This window comes from Martes martes (assembly GCF_963455335.1).
Source record: "Martes martes genome assembly, chromosome: 2".
Classification (NCBI taxonomy): Eukaryota; Metazoa; Chordata; class Mammalia; order Carnivora; family Mustelidae; genus Martes; species Martes martes.
Window position 1 is genome coordinate 143,769,300 of NC_137889.1, and position 19,125 is coordinate 143,788,424.

Below are 19,125 nucleotides of genomic sequence, written 5' to 3' on the forward strand. Positions count from 1 at the left end.
GCATGTGATCCTGACCTTTGGGGACTAGTGGACAGGGGGCCCCAAGGCAGATCTGTGGGCCTCCCCATGTTGGGCTGTACCCTCCTTCTCCTGCCTCACCCAGAGCCCTCCAAGCCTCAGGTTGGATACTGTGTTTGGACGCCAGGTGTCTGTGGGGTCTTCTAGGGTTTTGTGCCATCCAGGAAATGTGGTCCTAAGGGTGGCAGCTCCGGTCCCAAGGAAGGCCCAGCCTGGATCTCTGTCAGCCTCTGTGGCGTGACCTCAGCACTTTGACGGGTCTTAAAGCCAGTGGCCTTCCGTGTCTTTCTGTCCGTAGCTGAAACGCTCCCGGGAGACCGAGGTCCAGCTGAAGCCCCTTGTAGAGAAGAACAAGCGAATGAACAAGAAGAATGAGGATTTGCTGCAGAGCATCCAGAGGATGGAGGAAAAAATCAAGAACCTCACAAGGGAGAACGTGGAAATGGTGAGCCATTGGCCACCTGGGACCGCCAGCCCTGAGTTCTGGTCTCCATCTGGGAGTCTCTAGCCCCTGATCCTCACAGTCCACGTTCTTCCCGAAGCCCCTGCCTCCCCCCGTAAGCTCGTGAGGGGTCCCAGTCCACGCCCATCCCCGCTGCTCCAGCTTCTCTGGGACCTGCAGTGCTGTGGGCTCTGTGCCCAGAGGAAAGACACCAGGCAGTGCCCGGAAGCTGGGGCTGCGCCTGTGCTCTGCTGTCTGCTTGGAGGCACCCCTTAATTGCCCCTGCAACTGAGCGCCTTCGTCCAGAAAGTGGGGTGGCAATACCAGCATTGGGGGTTGTCCGGAGGATGGAGTGGTGGCAAAGAAAGGCCTCCCAGCCCACCTGGCTCTTGAGCACGCTTACTGGGGGAGAGCCATGGCCATTTCTGCTCCAAGCACTTTCTTTGCAATAAGGGATTTGCATTCACTCCAAGGAGAGGGGTTCGTTTTTGTGATCAGGACGGTGTCTTGCCTTCGAGGGTCTGTGGAAGAGTCTGAGGCTCATTGTCCAAGTTAGGGTCAGTCACCCCAATTACAGCGACAAGACGGAGGCTCCGCGGGGTGCCAGGTCCAGGTGCGAGGGTGTGTGATGACGGGTGGCGTGCTTGCCTCACCAGCGTCCTCGTCCAGCTTCCAGGGCTCCGTTTGGGCAACTACCTCCCACCCCCGTGTCTGGCCAGCCCTTTCTCTCAGCCATGCCCAGGTTGGCTTCTGCTCTTTATCCATGGCTTCCTCCAGCCTGGGGGCCGGCTGGCCGTCATCCCCCCTTGCGTCCCATATCCCCGAGCTCACACCACGTATCCCCCAGCTGGCGAAGCTGTCCACCGAGCACCCCCCCCCCCATGCTCTCTCCCTCTGGCTGCAGAAAGAAAAGCTGTCCGCCCAGGCGTCTCTGAAGCGACACACTTCCTTGAACGACCTCAGCCTGACCAGGGACGAGCAGGAGATCGAGTTCCTGCGGCTGCAGGTGTTGGAGCAGCAGCACGTCATCGACGACCTCTCACTGGTACGTCTGCGCTCCGCAGGGGCCCTCAGTGTGGCGCCAAGTGACACCGTGCCAGGATTGGCGAGGAGGCTCAGGGCGGGGCGACTAAAGTGGGCGGGGCCTCAATGAGCCCACCCCCCGCCCCGCTCCTCCCTGCTTTATTCCTGGAGAAAGCCGCCTAGGACTTTGTGCAAGCTGGGCACAGTTTCCATGGCTACTCTTTTTCTCCAAACTTCTCCCTGATTTGCTGTCGTTAAGAGGCAGCATCAGTTTGGAGAATGAATCTTCCAGCCTCTACAGAGTGGGCACGATTTGTCCCTGAGAAGTCTTTTTTTTTTTTTTTTTTTAGCTCAGTTGTCACAGACCATGAACTTGAAAGCCTGCACCTTTTAATCAGGCTAGAATTTGAAGGGCTTGCTAGGACTCTGTGTGTGTGTAAGATTCAAGGGAGATGAGTATGTCTTAGTAGGTGGAGTGTTACCCCAGCTGTCTGTGAAAGGAGCTTAGGCACCATAAGGGAGAATTTGTAGTAATTTGTAGAATTCTGTAGAGGTTGGAAGATTCATTCTTCAATTTGTAGTAAGCTTCCGTTGGATCTTAGAAGCAAAGTGTGTTCTTATTGCCCAAGAGGGAATGTGGTGGCTCCATTCATGGGTCTTCAAAGTATAGACAAACCAGTGATCAAATTCTAGAAAAAGCTTTGACCATAACTGTCAAGGTCACATTGCTGGTTTATCTTCCTCTCTTTTAACACCCTCCCTCCTTCCTTACACCTACGAATCCATTCTCCCTCCCATCCCTCCACCCTTCTCAACCATCCATACTCCCATCTTTCCCTCCTCCTGCCATCCCTTCTTCCTTCCATCCATCCACCTGTCCATCCATCCACCTACCTTCCTATCCTCCCCTCCTTTCTTCCATCTCTTCTTTCTTCCTTCCATCCATCCACCTGTCATCTTTCTTCATTACACAAAGACTTGACACAGCATAAGATAAAAACATACCTTCAATAAAATGAGGATAGGTTTGAAAGAGGAATAATAAACCAATGAGACTAGAAGGAACACAGACCATCACGTCCATTGAGACGGGGAGGTACAAAAAGGTAGACCATAGGGGTTGGAACCAAGCAACAAATTTGTCTCTAGGATTCCTGGCAGCCCAGGGGAAAAGCAGGGCTTGGTTCGGAGGGAGAGATGTCCTTGTTTTGCCTGGGATAGAAGGCTGCCACACCGTCTAGTACTATGAGAACGCCATGCCTACTGATGGCAGCTGCCACAGGCTCCACTCTGCATGGTACGTTCTGGCCTCACAGAGCAAAGGAAGAACCTCAGGTCAGAGGAATGAAGTGTGTCACCTGGTCTGGAGGAGCCCCCTGAGGATTTGGTCCCAGCTCAGTCTGAGCTTGCAACCACATCCTACTTCATTCTGGGCTGCAGACCTCACTAGTCCACACTGCCCAGTGCTTTACAGCTTCCAGCCCCCAAAGCACACAGGCTGGGGCTTTCAGGATTGGCAAACTTGGGGATTTTTCTCAAGAGAGTCCCAGTCTCGTTAGGGACCTGAGTAAGCGGGTTGGTCCTGTAGCTTGCGTTCAGGAAAGTGGTCGTCATGCGGGGGCGCAGAACTTGGACTGACCCATGCCTGAGGTGGACAGGCAGGGGCAGGGTGAGGGCCAGTGGGTTGGCTGGTGTGACATGAGCTGGCTGCAAATGCCAACATGTGTGTCTCCTTCTAGGAGAGGGAACGGCTCTTGCGCTCCAAAAGACATCGTGGTAAAAGTCTGAAGCCCCCCAAGGTAAGCCCGCAGTGGTGCAGGTATCCTGTTCTGCAGCCCTGCCCAGGACAGGATTGGGGGAAATGCGAGCAATCCATAGGGGATTGCTTTGTCTCTGCGTGTCTGAGGGGGAGAAAGTCGTTATGGTGTCTCTCGAAGCAACATTGGTTATGGCCATGGGCCAGCACTTGTAATTTATTCATGGAAAACTTACCAAAGGATTCTCTACGTGGGCCTCTGGGGCGGCTCTCTCCAAATTAAAAGCATAAATACTTAGACCTTTTGAAGGATTTAAAGGGCACTCAGGATTGGTTTGTAACGTTTTATATCCTGTTCTGACAAAGTCAGGAGCTTTGGGATTTTGCTGGAATAACGCAGAACCATGTTCTCTTTGGAAAATGTGGTCTTATAGAGACAGCGCCCAAACATCCTGGCAGAGAGAACACAGCTGGCCTGGGAACATTCAGATGCCACAGGGAACAGGCTGGAATGAAAAGAGCAAATTGGGGCAGGTGTAAAAAAAAACAAAAACAAAAACAAAAACAAAAAACTCGGTTTGCATTTAAACCTTTGAACATTTTTTCACTGCCACCAAAACGTGGATCTGTTCTCCTTTCTATTGAACTGGACGCCCCTCCCAGTTTATGTTCTGATCAAGATGTGGTCCTGGAAAAACTTGTGTAAAGGAAACAGCAGTGCCGATGTGCTACCCCACAACCCTCCATGCAAAGCCTTCCTGTCAGGGTGGCAGTAGGGAGCGCTGGGGCCTGCGGCAAACTGAGCCCCTAGAACCAGGTGGTGTCACATATTCCAGGAGTTTGAGAGAAGTGGGGACCCTTCCGTGTTAATTTTTTGGGGCAGCTGTACAAAATACCCCAACCCAGGTGATGGAGAACAATACAACCGTGTCGTCTTCTAGTTTCGGAATCTGAAGGTCCAAAGTCAAGGTGTGGGCAGGGTGGTGCCGCCTCTGAAACCTGCAGGGGAAGCCTTCCTCGGCTCTTTTAGCTTCCCTCTTTAGCATTCCTGGTTTTGCAGCCGCCTGACCCCAGCCTCTGCTCTTGTGGTCAGAACCCGTCATCCCTGTGCATCCCAGGGCTGTCTTCTTATAAGGACACCAGTCGTCTGGGATCAGGGACCCACCCTGCACCCTACCCACCTCATGTTAATGGAGTACTAAGGGTAGGTCTTTCTTGGGGGGGGGGTCCAATTCACCCCAAAGCACCTCATGTTATATAAAATCGAAGGACTTCAAATGTTGGCATAATTGTTTATAGAACACTCCGTGGCCCCAATAAAATCTATCTGCAGGCTGAGCTTGAACTTGGTCACTTGACTGAGGGGTGACGTACGCTTCAGCTCATTTCATTGTCACAGCAACCCCCTGAGCTTGGCGCTGTATTTCCTATTCGACAGTTACGGGAAGCACATGGGTATATAGCATAGAAATAGCTCAAAGTGAATTGGCAAGGCACAGGTTCAAGCTCAAGTCTGGGCTCCAAAAGCCAAGCTTGCACCACCAAGTCAAGGAGGACAAAGGGCATTTTAAGGCAAACCTCCCACAACATACCCACCCCCCGAGCCCTCGTGTCCCATCTTTTTCTTAATAACATAGTTGTAACTGCAGAATCCACTTTGCTTTCTGGGTTTTTTGTTGTTGTTGTTTTGTTTTGTTTTGTTTTTGTTGTTTTTTTTGTCCTTAACATTGTACCGCAATGCATGCACCCGTGTTAGGACCCCGTCATCATAAATACTGATTTTTATGGCTACATAATCCGTCGAGTAGACGGGCCACAAATTTGTTTGCTGTTCTGGGTTGGGCCCGTTATTAGCTTTCAGCCCCTTGTGGCTCTAAGGGCTGTTGCAGTGAGTGAGTGTGTTAATGCCTGTGTAGACAGCTTTCTGGGCCAGGTCTGTCATCTCTGCGTGCTGCCTGTTCCATGAAGTGACTGGACGTTCTGCTTCTGCAGATGCCACCGAAGTGGCCTCCCTTGGTCCAGGAGGCTGTGTCCAGGGTCTGGATGGTCTCCCAGGGGTAGATTCCCAGAAGGTGGGCTACGGATCACAGAGTGTGAAGGCTTTGGGGGAGCATGCGGGATTCCCCGTGCTCTCTGGAAGAGAGGCAGCATTTTGCCCAGCTGCTGGTAATGTGTGTGAATGCCATGGTCACTGTGGGCAAGTAGCAAAAACAGCAGTCTAAAGGCCTCCAGCTTGAGGAGGAACGGGATGTGCTGTGGCATTTTACCCCTCATGAAGCTCCTAAGTAGGGTTTTTGGGAACCCCACTTTTGAGCCCCGGCTCGGTTTTTCAAGCCTGTACCAGAATTCGTGGAGTAAGTAAGGATTCTGTTTCTCCTTTTCCCAATTTCTGAATGTGTTTGTGGGAAAAGAACTTTACAAAGGCCTAGAATGGACTTGTGGCTTGCTAGGCTTGCATGGACACGGTTGAGGGGGGCCAGAGCTGTGTCCCACCTGCTGCGCCCCCCTCACTGTCTCGGCCCAGAGTAGGTTACCCCGGATAGCTGTTAATTGAATAAGCAGATTACTTTGACTGGTCAAGTGCGTTTGCCAGCCCTGGGTCATCTCCAAGGATGGGGATGTTCCGTCACTAATTGAAACAGATCACCGTCACTAGAAGGCGGAGTTTGGGAGCCTCCATGGGAATTTTCCTGAGCTAGTTCGCAGTCATTTCCACTTATTGTTTCTATGATCCACAAGCCTTTTTTTCTTTTTCTCCAGATTCAGGGGAGAGCAGTTTCCCCCATGCGTTCCTACTTTCTCCTGGCATCGTCCAGGACCAGATCGGGACCTGAGCTCCCCAGGGCTCTCTCTCAGGCCTGGACAGCTTCCCTGTCTTCCCTCCCACAGGCTGCTGGGATTCAGGAGTTACTCTTTCCCCTCAAATACCTCCATCAAGCTCTGTCTGTTTGTAAAGTGGGCTTTACCACACTTGGCCTGAGCCTTTGCTTGGCCCAAATTTTTGTGCCAGAATTTTCTGGAAGAACCTGAACTCTGCATTTCCCTCTACACTCACATTCCAGTGGTGGTGGTAGAGCCGTGATGCCCTGATGTGATGTCTCCAGGGGGACCTTCACACTCAGAGGGTCGCTGAACCTGTCTCACTGTGCTCTTGGGGACAGGATGGGTGCGGGTGTCTCTGCCCCAGGACACTGCGAGTTCAGCTGCCTACAGGGAGTAGCAAGAGAACTCTGAGCGAGGGGTTCTCCAGGCCCCATGTGGGGAGGCCGGGCTCTCTGCAGGAGGGCTGGCAGCATAGATGAACCTGACAGAACTCCTTCCTGGGAGGGGACGGTGATCTTGCTGTCTGAAATCTTTCTTCCTAGCATCATGGAGTAGTGTCTTGGTAGAGAGCCGAGCACGCAAGCACATGCTAAGGTCAGCATGGTTGACTCACGTGCCCTGGTTAGAGCAGGGATGGGATCTGGGGAGTGGCGGAGATGTTGTAGCCTGGCAGCTGCATGGAAGACCGGTCTGGCTCCTGGCCGTGTGGCATTGACCTTGGGGAGCTGTGATCATCCTATCCAGGAGACCAAACAGAGCACCTGGGTCAGGGATCCATAAATTATGATTTCTCCTTCTCCCTTCCCCTTACATCAGTAGCTTTCTTTTGGCGGGTCCGTTGACTTCAGATAACCAGGCCCTGCTCTTCATGTCCCTGGTTCTCATTCGTGTCACCTTAAGAGAGAGACCGTCTCAGGTCACAGTGAGGTGAGCTCTCCATGCCCTTTGGACGGTAGCCATCCTTTGCAAGAAACAGGAAGATAGCTGAGAAACATCAGCGCCACGGGCAGAACCGCCCTTCTCTGAGCCCAAGTGTCAGTACGGTGGGCCCTTTGTCCCTGAATGGCCTCTGGGGCTGGGGTCACCAGGAAGCAGCTGAGGCCTGACCTGAGACCTTCTGGCAGGTCTCAGCTGGAGGGTCACTCACCGTCCCCATGCATACATTCTCATCAGACACTTCGGGCCTATCCAGACTTGACCTGTGTCCCTCTAGGCGAAGCTTGCCACTCCGTGGTGGGAGCTGCGTTGGAACAGAAGCCAGGACGCACCACCCTCCGTGGTTGGGGCTCCTGGGCACTTGTCGTCATGGGCCACGCTTTCCATTTCTAAGTAGCAGAGGAATCCTGTTTTCCCTGTAGGGTTGTTTCCACTCGGCTTTGTTCCTGGGCTGCCGTTTCCCACAGCTCTGTCCCCAGCCAGACTCTGAGCAAACTCAACAGCTTGCAGATAGCATGGTTTCTAGGCTTCTCTCCCCTTCCCCCATTAGCCAAGGTTATTTCTATTGTGTGTGTCAAAAAACTCAAAGTCATTTAAGAAAGGAAAGGAATTTATGTAGCTAAGAAGTCTAGAGGTAGCTGGTTTCAGGCGCAGCTGGATCCAGATGCTTACCCAATATTGCCTGGAGCCTGTCTCTCTCCCCCTTTCTACTCTGCTTTCCCCTGGGCTGGCCTCTTTCTCAGGTGGGCTCCCCCATGTGGTGCCTGAATCAGCTTCAGCAGCTGTAAGCTGTAAGCCGGTGTTATACCTGCCTATCAACTTCAGAGGTGGGAGGACATCTCTCTTCAGTGGCTCCAGCAAGAGTCCCAGGGCTGTGCTCCTTGGCTCAGTCTGGTTACGGGCTCATCCCTGAACCAGTCCCGATTCTGCCTGAGTGGGATGTGTTGGGGGCAGCTCATTTGGAAACATGAATGAAAGGCTTAGTGGACTCTAAGATGTGGTTACATAGCTCATATCACGGATATTTTGGAAGGACCACAGTGTCCAGCATCATTATAATTGAAATATACATATGAACCTGATTGTCTACACTTTTCTTTTTGTGATTGTCCTTTGCCTTTTCATACAGCTTGACTATCTTTCCAAGTACAGCAGTTTTCCTTTTTAATAGGATTATCTAACCCTTTTCTCCGACGCACGGGATTTTACTTTGGCTGTTTTGCTGAGAGAAGCTTCTCCAAGAAATGTAGGCTCCCATCGGCGCCCCAGGTGGGGATCCCAGTTTGGTCAGTCTGTACAAATAGCTGAAGGACAGAGTGCTAAGAAGCCCCTGAGTTCAACTAGTCCGGAGTGCATGTGGGATGCTCAGGGCACGAGCAGAGAACTTGCCCAAGTGCACGCGGCGGCGGGATGTGCCTCCTGGGTTTTGGCTCTGGTCTGGAAGAAAACTCTCTCTCCGAGTCACCGTTGCTAGTGCTCTTCCCAGGGGCCTAAAGATCACCCAGGGGCCTGAGGCCTGTGGAAGGGCAGCACCGGGAGGGCAGCCCCCAGGGAATGACCCAGTGGGGAAGCTGTCCTGGGTGATGACGATGGTGCCAGCCGGGGCCCTGGAAACCGGCCGCTCTCAGCCCCCAGATCTCGAGCTGGCAGCATGGCCCTCGGAGGCTGATCCCAGAGCTCCGGGGGGGAGAATGTTCCGGGGGAGAAGCCGTGCTTCCCCCTAGCACTGGAGAAACGCCCAGTAGCAGGTGCCACAGAGGCTGCTCTGAGCCCACCGGGCGCACACGCACTAGTGGGCTCTGCTTCCACATCCGGTGATGGAGTACATCCTCTTCGTGCTGTACTTCTCCTTCTTTCTCTGTCTCTGTACCCTGGTGTGCTTGTACTTCTCCGGCTGCCAGGAGATGACCTACAAGCACGAAGGTAAGCGGCTAGCTCTAGGCGACTGTTGGAGGTTCTGGGAAAGGACATGTTAGGGAGCCCCTGACCGAGCTAGCAGCTGTCGGAAGGGACATGGGGAGGTGGGAGTGAGGGGGCTTGGGAGCTGTGGTCCATGCAGGGTGGTTTATTTTGGAAGCACCTGTCTTCCCCTCGGTGCCTTTCCATCTGCTGAGAAGGAGCACCTCTGTACGTTCACAGGGTAAATGGAACAGACACGTTTGTTTTTCAATTTTGCCCCAGCTGCCTTTCAAAAATTTGGGCTGGTTTATAAAAAGGAGTGGGCAAGGCAGGACTCCGGGGGGTAAAGAAGACGGAAATCTGAAGGCGCAAGCCCCCAGATGTGTGTGGCCAGGAGCTGAGGCTCTTCCTGGGAAATAAATGCCCAGGGAATCTGAGAAAAGTGGACAACTCGGGAAACCTGACAAGTGCCCCAGGGCTTGACTCTTTCCGAAAGAGCTGAGCATTCGAGTGTTTTCTAGGTGATTCTGTTCTTCCTATTTCACGTGGATTTTTGAAATGTGGTGTCAGGCAGAGGTCGCAGTGGGGTCAAAGAAGACAGCCCCAGATTTTCACTTTAAGCATGAGAATGTCTTTTTCCATCTTGCTTTTATTCACAAAGGCGTACATCTCTGTGGTGTATCTCGGCTTCCCAGATAATACTATCCCTTTAGAAAACACTAACCCTTCGAGGAAACAAATTAACCCAACCCACATGTTGTACAAGGTTGGGGGGTTTCTTAAGCTGCTCGCTGCCACTGGAGGAGTTGTGTGAGCCCGGGGGTCTGTGGATTCACGTCCCGTTGGGCGAGGGACAGAACGGGAGTGTCCTTTTGTGCTAGATGCCCCGTCAGAGCTGTGTCCCGCCTTCTGCCCTGCAACACACTTCCCTGGAGCTTTGGTCTCTGGGGCCACACTGGACTTCAGGGAGCTCCACTTGGGTCTGGGGATGGGCTGTCGGCAAAAGCAGCTCTCCTTTAATGCACGTCTGCAGCATCTGTCGTGTTACGGCTTGGGGAGGGAGGACCCAGTGAACCATCCCTGAGGTTTCTAGAAGCGGACTGTCCTGAACACCGAGTCATTAGCCACCTGGATGGTCCAGGAAGCTCACAGGGGGTGTCTTGTCCTGACTGTTTGGGGACAGTGTGGCGAGAGGGTTCCTGGATCCCCGTCCGTGTGCGTCACGGTGGCTGCCAGCCGACTTCGCAGCAAATGCAGTTCTGTCCCCAGACACCTCACAATTAGCAGTGTTTACAAGAAATGAGGTTGGGTGAACGGCTGCCCAGAAAAGTGAGGAGTCTGGAGCTCTGGGAGGTGAGCTCTGTGTGTGCAGAAGAGCTCTGAGCGTCGTGGACCTGTCACTCCCGAAGCTGCCGTCGTCACCATCAGGACATCATGGCCACTCACTGCTCTCTGGAAATCATCAGGAGAGTTTTCCATACCTGAATCTAAGGGAGGTTTCTCCTCTGGGGAGGAGATTGGGGTATATGTGACTGCCTCCAGCCTCTACTTGGAGACAAGAAATCATTTGATACCGATGGAACCTAATAGGTTGCCATGGTTCTACCTGGTAAACTTACCTGGGGTGCGGGAGCAGGTGTTTGCCCAGCTGGTGCTGGCTGTGTGGACGAGGGGAAAGGCTGTCATGTGCAAGCCTAAAACTCTTTGTGGGCCAAGTTAGTTCAGCTTCGAGTTCATGAACAAAGCCTCGTTCATGATTACGCATTTGAGAACCAGCATTTACTGAATATGCCCGGCTCTGGGCCACCGTGGGGAATACAGAACCCCAGATCTCACCCCTCATGAGCAAACTGCTGTCCTCGTGGGTGTCTCCAGCAAAACTTCTCCAGAAACTCTAGCAGTGCAAGAGGACAGAGCAGTCACTCTGTCTCCCTCTCCCTTCCTGATGGCCGGATTATTTCTTAATTACGCTTTTAATCATGGTCGCAGACACATTTCTCTTACATGTGGGCACCCAAGAGCTCAGACATATACCAGCTTCAACAAGCAGAGTGGGGGGGGGTGCCCTCAATGTGCAGGGTGAGCCCTGACCTTTCTGTGGGTTGAGGAGTGGGGAGGGGGTTGGGAGGAGCCAGGTTCTGGATGAACCAGGGGGAGCCCGGGGCTTGACTCTGGATTTAGTTACGGTTCTGTCCTCGTGGTCGTGAAAAGCATTCGTCGATTGTAAACACAAATAAAAATCCTTCTCAGGGGCTATTTTGGAAGGGAAGAAAGCCAATGTTCCTAAAACACGGGAAGTTGATCTGGTGATTGTCGGTTCATGTCTGCCGCCCCCAAGGGACTGAAGCTCCTTGTGGTGGAGAGCATGTGTGGTCTTAATCATGTTGTGTTCCCCCGGGCCCCATCCAGTGTCTGACCCATAGAAGGTGCTCAGTCGGGCGTTTGCTGAATGAATGCAGGAATGTATGTGTGAAGGCTGAATGAAGCCCCATATATCATGGTATTTGGGGCGGGAGAAGTGCTGGGTAGGCAAACCAGGAAGCCAGGGCATGGAGTGTTCAGACTGCCTCCGACTCTGACTGATTGGTGCATGAGGGTCCCTCCTTAGTAGGACACACATGCTGCCTGCCGAGGGTCAGCACATCGGGTACGGCGCATGCATGACCTTGCTCTCGGGTGATGTGGGGGGTTCTGCGTCTGTCTGATGGAGAAAGATGCTGGTGCTCAGAGGTGCTAAGTGACTGCAGAAGGAGCCAGGGTCAGGCCAGCGTGCTCTGCTGTGGTCCCCTCCCCCTCCCACCACCTTCTGTCACCTCCTCTCCCACCCAGTCCATCAGGAACCCCACTAGCTGCCTCTTGGGATGCCTTTGGGGTCCAGACGTGTGTGTGGTCACTCCTGTGCCTGGGGGCGATGGGCTGGGGTGCAGGGGAGGGGCAATCAGCTGTTCTGGGTCCATCACTGATGTCCTTGCCCCTTGTCTTACATTTACAGAAGCATGTTGTGGAGACGTTTTTTGGATTTGATGAGGAGTCCGTGGACTCGGAAACATTGTCAGAAACATCCTGCAACACAGACAGGACAGACAGGGCCCCGGCCACGCCAGAGGAAGACTTGGACGATGTAAGCAACCCCACCTCTGAGGTGCTGGGGGCCACCTCTAGCCCCTGACAGCTGCCCCTGCTGCTCCCCGCAAAGATCTAAATCTGGAGGGCCTGTGTCATCACAGCCTGTAGCCCCGAGGGCAGGGGGCCCCCCACTGCGTGGGGCTCTGATGATGACAAGGGGGGTGCTGGCAGCGTGTGATGGTTCCTTCCTTTCCCCGGTGCTGATCTCACAGAGGAAATCTGTGGGGCCTTGCTGTTGTCTTTGCAATTAAACCTGTAGCGTGGTGGACTGTCTCTGGTCCCCTGTGCGCACGCACACACACACAGGCACATGCAGGCACACGTGCACGCACACACACAGGCTCACCACCTAGTGGAAACAGCATGAACTGCTTTTTCATTAGGAAGATGTGGCCACACAGGAGAGAAACCACATGCAGCGGGTGAGGGCAGAGGGCAGTAGAAACCACTGAAAGCCCTTTCCCCACGAGTCACCACCCTGACGTTTCCATATCACCACTCACACCTGGGTTCATGACTGTGGCACCAAGTGAGCTGGGCTCACAAAGGTGGGAAGGGAGGCATGGTCCTTGCCCACACGCACACCCCCCGCTGAATTCTCTTAGGAAACCCGACTAAAATGTGGTCGTACCAGACACATGTGACCACCAGGACGTAACAGGCAGCTTTGGGCATCAAACACCATGTTCTACATCCCCATCTCCCGTGAGCACGTGGGACGTCTCACGCCCATGCACACAGGGATTTAATGTGATGGGACCCCATAATGGGTGCTTCCCAGTTTTCCGGACTACCAATGATGCGCCCATTCCTGCCAGTATTGTGCCTTCCTAGGGGGGATGTCTCCTTCTGAGAAATTGCCAGAGTGAGAAGTGCTGCTGGGAGGTGCTTGGCTCTGGGGCCCCCTTGCCCTTTCTCCCTTGCATGTGACTCAAGGATCCCCAGGCTTCCGTGAGTTCCTGGGAAGGGTGCTGACGATCGGGGTGGTGTCTCCTCCCACAGCCTGTCACTCCAGGCCCCCAGTGACATCCCGGCAGTGACTGGTTCCTTAAGTCATTGCCAGCAGTGGCTGTGAGGGCTGGATGTGTGCTTCTGTTCTCAGGGGACCCTGGCAGTGGGACCCACAGCAAATCACTTGCTTCCTTCTTTCTTCTCCATGACGCTAAGACGACGACCAGGGAGGAGGCTGATCTGAGGTTCTGCCAGCTGACCAGGGAGTACCAGGCCCTGCAGCGGGCCTACGCCCTGCTTCAGGAGCAGGTTGGGGGGACGCTGGATGCAGAGAGAGAGGCCCGGGTAAGTGTCGCAGGCCCGCAGGCCACAAGGGGCTGGGCGGACCACCAGGGTCTATAAACCTTGCCTGTGATGCTCGGAGGGGATGAGAAGAAGGGCTGGGGGACACCTCACCAAACCTTGGCAGACCCCCAGGGGCTATCTTGCCATCTTCAAAGGTCTCAAGAGCTTTCCATTCTTTTACAAATTGTTATGTGCAGGTGGGTGGGCCAGCTTCGAACCCGTGCCTGGATGTGCTTCCAAGGCCTAGATTACAGCATCATCCTTGCTGCTCCTCTGTCACCCATCCATGGCGACCTGCTCACTTTTGGATCCTTCTCATTCCAGACTCGGGAACAGCTCCAAGCTGACTTGCTGAGATGTCAGGCCAAAATCGAAGACTTGGAGAAGTTACTGGTTGAGAAGGGACAGGTGAGCAGGAATGATCGTGGGGTTCTTCGCATGTCTATCCCCTCATGGTGTCGCTGTGGCCTTGGTGCCAAGCTCTCCCTCCCACACCATGGGTCTGAGTTGTTTGCTCCAGAGACATTAGAGAAAAAGAACCACCCAGGCCAAACCCAAGCAAGAATAGCCTAGCTGAGGTGCCTAATTGCAGAGTTTTAAAAAACCAAAACCCAGGGTGCCTGGGTGGCTCAGTGGGTTAAAGTCTCTGCCTTTGGCTTGGGTCACCATCTCAGGGTCCTTGGATGGAGCCCCACATTGGGTTCTCTGCTCAGCAGGGAGCCTGCTTCCCCCTCTTTCTCTGCCTGCCTCTCTGCCTACTTGTGATCTCTGTCTGTCAAATAAATAAATAAAATCTTTAAAAAAAACCAACAAAACAAAACAAAACAAAACAAACAAACCAAAACCCGTTATGAGGTTCTAACTTGGCTTTGTCATTGTTGGCCAAGTGCGCAAAAGTAGGAGACAATTCAGAAGGCAGGGTGTGGCCAGAATCCTCTTTGACTTGACTCTGAAGGAAAACTGCTGTCATTCATCAGGGTTTAGTCCTGAAAATGACCCGGGCCCTCAGCCGGTGCCTCAGGGTTCCACACTGCTTGTGACTCTGTTCACGGGAAATCCCGGCCCTTGAGTTTCTCAGCGTCGAGTCTCCTCCATGCACATGTTCTCTGAGCATGACAAGGCCGGGCTGACAGCAGGACACAGTAAGGAGGCAAAGCCCAGACACAGACCTGGACTCTGGTTTGGGGGAGACCGTGGAGGGGCTCTGGGTGCAGTGCCAGACTCTCAGAGGGCAACACCCAAAGGCAGCCCTCACTGGGGCTGGTGCAGGTCAGCCATTGCCTTGGTGGTGAGAGATAGCCGGGACTTCTCGGCAGCTCAGCGCAGTGAGGTTTACTTACTGCTCAGTACACCCCCTGTCCCTTCTGGAGACAGGGGGCTGCCCACCCCATGGGTTTACTCGGGGACCCCGCGGTGCTGCCACCTTGGACCCACCCTACCCACTGCACGCGCCCCTCTGCAGAGGGCAGGAGAAGGTGATATACGGGTTTTGGAACAGGGGGCTGAGAACGAATGCTGCCTCGTGTCCAGTTAAGACGAGAGCCCAGGTGGTGACCAGGGTGCAGATTAAGGCAGACTGCCAGGAAGCAGAACTCGGGACGCACACACTGATGCTCACGGCAGCACTGTTCCAGGCCTGGATGGGGCTTGGCGAGTGGCCAACCCTGGGGTCCTGTTTCCGTAACCATGGTCCAGAACATTCCACGGAGGTGGGGGAGGGGTAAAGCACACACACCCGGGGGCTGGCTTGCCTGAGTGTTACGTGACCCATGTAAGCCACGCTGTCTCTTTTCCTCATCTTCAAAACTGGGTAGTGATAGTGCTTCACATGCTGGGGAAGCAGAAGTGGGGAGAGGGAAGCAGCAGGAAGAGTCCAGGTGGGACAGAAGGCTGCTCTCAAGCTCCTGTTCTCCCTGACACTGACCTCGGCCCCTCCTGCTGGCTGAGCTCACATGTCACCTCGACTTCGACTAAGTTTCATCCCCACCCAAGGTGCTTGACCTATGTTGGTGGACTGGTTCTTCTAAGTGGAAGGACCAGTTTGGGACAGAACAAATGACCGTTTGTTGAGGGAGCAGCCACCAGAGCCCTCGCCCTATACCAAGTTTGTGCTTGGTGTACAGGGATAAGGTGTCAGTTAGCTATCGCTGCATAACAAACCACCTCCAAACTTAGTTGTTTAAAACAACACAAATTTTATTTGCTCACAGCCCTCTGGGTGAGCCGTTTGTGCTAGGCCCAGCTGTGTGGCTCTTCTGCTGGTCTCCCCTGGGGTCATTTTGGAGGCTGTGTTGTTGAGGCATCAGCTGGGGTGACGTGGCCTGAAATGGCCTCTCTCCTGTCTGGGCACAGGCACCTGCTGTTGGCCAGATCCCTCCACCTAGTCTCTCATTCTCAAGGAAGCTAACTTGGCTCCTTTGCCAAGTGGTCTGGGGACAGAGAGAAAGGGCAGACCTCAGTGCACAAGTACTCTCCAAGCCTCTGCTCGACTCCCATTTGCAAATATCCCAGGAGCCAACGCATGCCACAGCGTGCCCAGCTTCAGGGTTGGAGAAGTAGCCATCACATCTTGGGAGAAGCTGCAGAATCGTTGCCAAGGGTCATGGGCATGCAGATGAGGGGACGGCTGCAGGCAGTCTTCTCTAGACCAAAAGATGAGTGGAACACAGCTCTGTGCTCACAGAGACTCACAGCCTCGTGGGGCCTACCCATGTCAACCCAGAGACAATACCCCGTGATAAATTGGTAAAGGACACCCAGGAGGCCGCCAGAGCCGAGAGAAGGGAAGGAGGAAGTTCTCCCACCTATTCCTTTATCCACGTGTCCGTCCTCCCCTATTTATTGAGCACCAGCTCCATGCCAGGCCCTGTGCTAGGCGCTGGGGTGGGGGGTGCCACGGTGGAAACAGAGTCCTGGTGCCCTGTGCTCACGGGACCTCCAGGGGTGGGACCTAGCCAGGCAAAGAAACGTGGTTAAGGCATCATAGGCAGTGGGACTGGAACGCACAGAAGTGTGTCCCTGTGACAAAGCCAGGTCCGCGGGGGTGGGGCCGACCCTCGGGGTGGGGCCTGGGTGTCCGCCCAAGGGGTTGATGAGCAAGCCTGAGCAGGTCTGCAGGGCCAGTTGGGTCCCTCTGCAGCTGCTTTCCAGTCAAGGACACACAGCGCAAACTCCGCGGGCTTTCAGGGAGCGTGAGATATGGGGAAGGGACGCCCCACAAAGCTGCCACCTCTCTTTTAGGCGTAACGGTTTAGAGGGACCATGAAATCTTTCCAGCGGCCGTCCCTTTCTCTGACCTTTCCATGGGGAGTTTTCTATTGCCTTTTGGTCACCAACACCACCTTTGCTCTTTAACTGTCTGTTTGCTTCAAGGAGTGTGAACATACTTAGTGCTTTTTCTTAGGATTCCAAGTGGGTGGAAGAGAAGCAGCTGCTCATCAGAACAAACCAAGATTTACTGGAAAAGGTATGTGGGCATGAATCCACACACCGCCCCCCAGATGGTCACTGAGCCAGACAGTCAGGGCCCTCAGAGGCCCACGGAGACGCCCTTGCCGCAGCCCTTCGGCTCATGACGGGCTCGAGGAGGAGGAACCTGTCCCTTACCTTGAGTCAGAGCCCAATTCCTGGGGCTTCCCAGCCCTCGGTCCCAGTTCTGTCCTCTGGAATGAGTCCTGCAGAGCTGGTTTAGACCACCCTGCAGACACAGTGAGGGTCGACCGTCCTCCTTCTATCCTACCTCTGCTAATGCTTTGGGGTTCCGGAGCCCTTCCGCTCCCACCACGGGTCCGGGACCAAAGGTGCCAATCGACCAGGCCTTCAGGCCATCATAGTCCAGTTGGTGGACTGGAGGCCATGGTGCTGGCAAAGCTAAGCTTGTTGCCTTTCTTCTGTGGTCATGGACATTTCTAGACCTCTCTCGAGACAGCCTGGGGGGTAGATTTAATGCTTTGGGACAAGACCTTAGTTTTATTTTTTTCTTATCTGTGCACAATTTGGAGTGTTTTGTTTTAGTAAATTTACTGAGTTGTGCAGCCATCACCATGATGTAGTTTTAGAACAACCTTAGCCTTCCATAAAGGTCCCTTGTGCCATTTGTAGGCCCTTCCTGTCTCCCACCCCTCAGCCCCCCGGAACCACCAGTTGTACTTTCTGTCCAGACCTTCCGTACCAGCCGAACCAGACAGACCTCGGTTCAGCTTAGTCTTTGAACATCCTAGAATGCCTGCCTGGGGGGAGCCCAGCCTTACCCTCTTGGGAGGGGGCTTGGTCCAGCCCCCGATGTGTCACTTACTAGCAGAGTGGCTGCTCACTGTCCTATGTTTCTCTGTCACATTTGGAGCACTGGGACAGGATCTGTCCCCCTGCTGGTCAAGCCTGTGCATTGGGAGAGATTCTGTGTCCTTGGTCCCGCTCACTAAATTCAAGGAGCCACAGAGAAAACACACTGTTTCCAAATGTCCCCTGGGGTGCAGCACCCCATCCATGGAGAACCCCTTCTGGTTCTCTAGGCAGGAGGAGAGAGAGGCAAAGGTGGCTGGGGCTCACAGAAGCCCTTGAGAGGGAGGCGTGCCTTCTGTCAGTCAGTCCTGGCTGTGGCCAATGTGGATGGGCAGCTTCATGCTCCTCAGACAGAAAATGAGGCAAGGAGCCATTAGGATGCTTTTCCATCCTGAAGGGTATCAGACCAGGCAACCCATCTTCCCAAAAAGACTTGTGCCTTCAGGAGAGCTGCTTCCTGAGTCCTCTGGCCGGGTGACAGCATATGCCTTCCTGCTCTGGTTTGTCCCACTCTGTCTGGGTGAGAGTGGGGGTGGGGGAGATTGCCCTGACTGCATCAGGGGTGGGTGGGTGGGGGACACAGCAAAAAGAATACACACAGATTTGGGGATCAGAAGCACCCATGAGGCGCTCCTGCCTCCCTCACATTTGACCTCAGAAAGAGACTTAGCGGCTCCATGCCTCAGTTTCTCCATCATTCATTTATTCAGCAAGTCTATAAGGAACCCCTCTTCCGGGCCAAGCCCAGGACTGCAGGGACGGAGGAGGCACCCCACCCCCCCATCACCATGGCTCCCGTGGAGACGGCGGGTCCTCCCACCCGCTAACCCTCAGGTGCGTCTGCTCTAGATTTACAGGCTGGAAATGGAAGAGAGTCAGCTGAAGAACGAAATGCAAGACGCGAAGGACCAGAACGAGCTACTAGAGTTCCGAGTGCTGGAGCTCGAAGTAAGAGACTCTATCTGTTGTGCGCTCTCAAACGGAACAGACCTTCTCTTTGAGCCCAAACTGAAATTCATGTAAAAGCTCCCAGATGTCCTCCAGCATGTGTAAAGGGACGTGGTAGAGTTGTTTCCTTTTCTTTTCCTTTTCCTTTCTTTCCTTTTTTTTTTTTTTAAATCTGTATGTTCAGAATAATTTCACTGCCTTAATATGTTCTGGAGAGAATGCTCACCGAAGTCTTTGGACATGTACCAGAGCTAATCTATTTATTGCCTACGGCTTGTTTTGCACTTAATAAAATAATTTGTTTTTGCAATATTTTGCCTTTTTTATTTGTGTTTCATTTCCATAACTACTTCTTTCCTGCATGCATAGTCACCTGGTATGCGTTCTGCAAACCCGGATAGAAGCACCTGTTGCAATTAATAACACACCTTTTTAAGATGACCTTGCATGCAGGGAACCTCTCCTTTTGAAAGAGCAGGGCCCGACCTGGCCCACGACTGACTCTGTAGTGTGTTTACTGCTAGTTTGGCCCATTTTCTATGTGCCGAGGTAAACACAGGTAAGTAAGTAAGCAGGG

General features: G+C 53.6%; 1 protein-coding gene across 4 annotated transcripts in view; it reads left to right on the top strand.

Moving 5' to 3' along the window:
• Window positions 1-19,125, top strand: part of JAKMIP1 (janus kinase and microtubule interacting protein 1) — a gene marked incomplete at both ends in the record, with an annotated part of 66,521 nt that overhangs the window by 23,377 nt on the left and 24,019 nt on the right. For 2 of the 4 annotated variants that reach the window (XM_080796985.1, XM_080796986.1), the window contains 8 exons: window positions 317-463; window positions 1,365-1,505; window positions 3,223-3,282; window positions 11,890-12,018; window positions 13,191-13,319; window positions 13,644-13,727; window positions 16,723-16,785; window positions 18,450-18,548. In XM_080796985.1, the coding sequence (XP_080653111.1) occupies window positions 317-463; window positions 1,365-1,505; window positions 3,223-3,282; window positions 11,890-12,018; window positions 13,191-13,319; window positions 13,644-13,727; window positions 16,723-16,785; window positions 18,450-18,548 (852 nt within the window). Of the gene's footprint in view, window positions 1-316; window positions 464-1,364; window positions 1,506-3,222; window positions 3,283-11,889; window positions 12,019-13,190; window positions 13,320-13,643; window positions 13,728-16,722; window positions 16,786-18,449; window positions 18,857-19,125 lie in introns of those variants that run through there. The other 2 variants (XM_080796987.1, XM_080796988.1) reach the window with 2 other exon arrangements.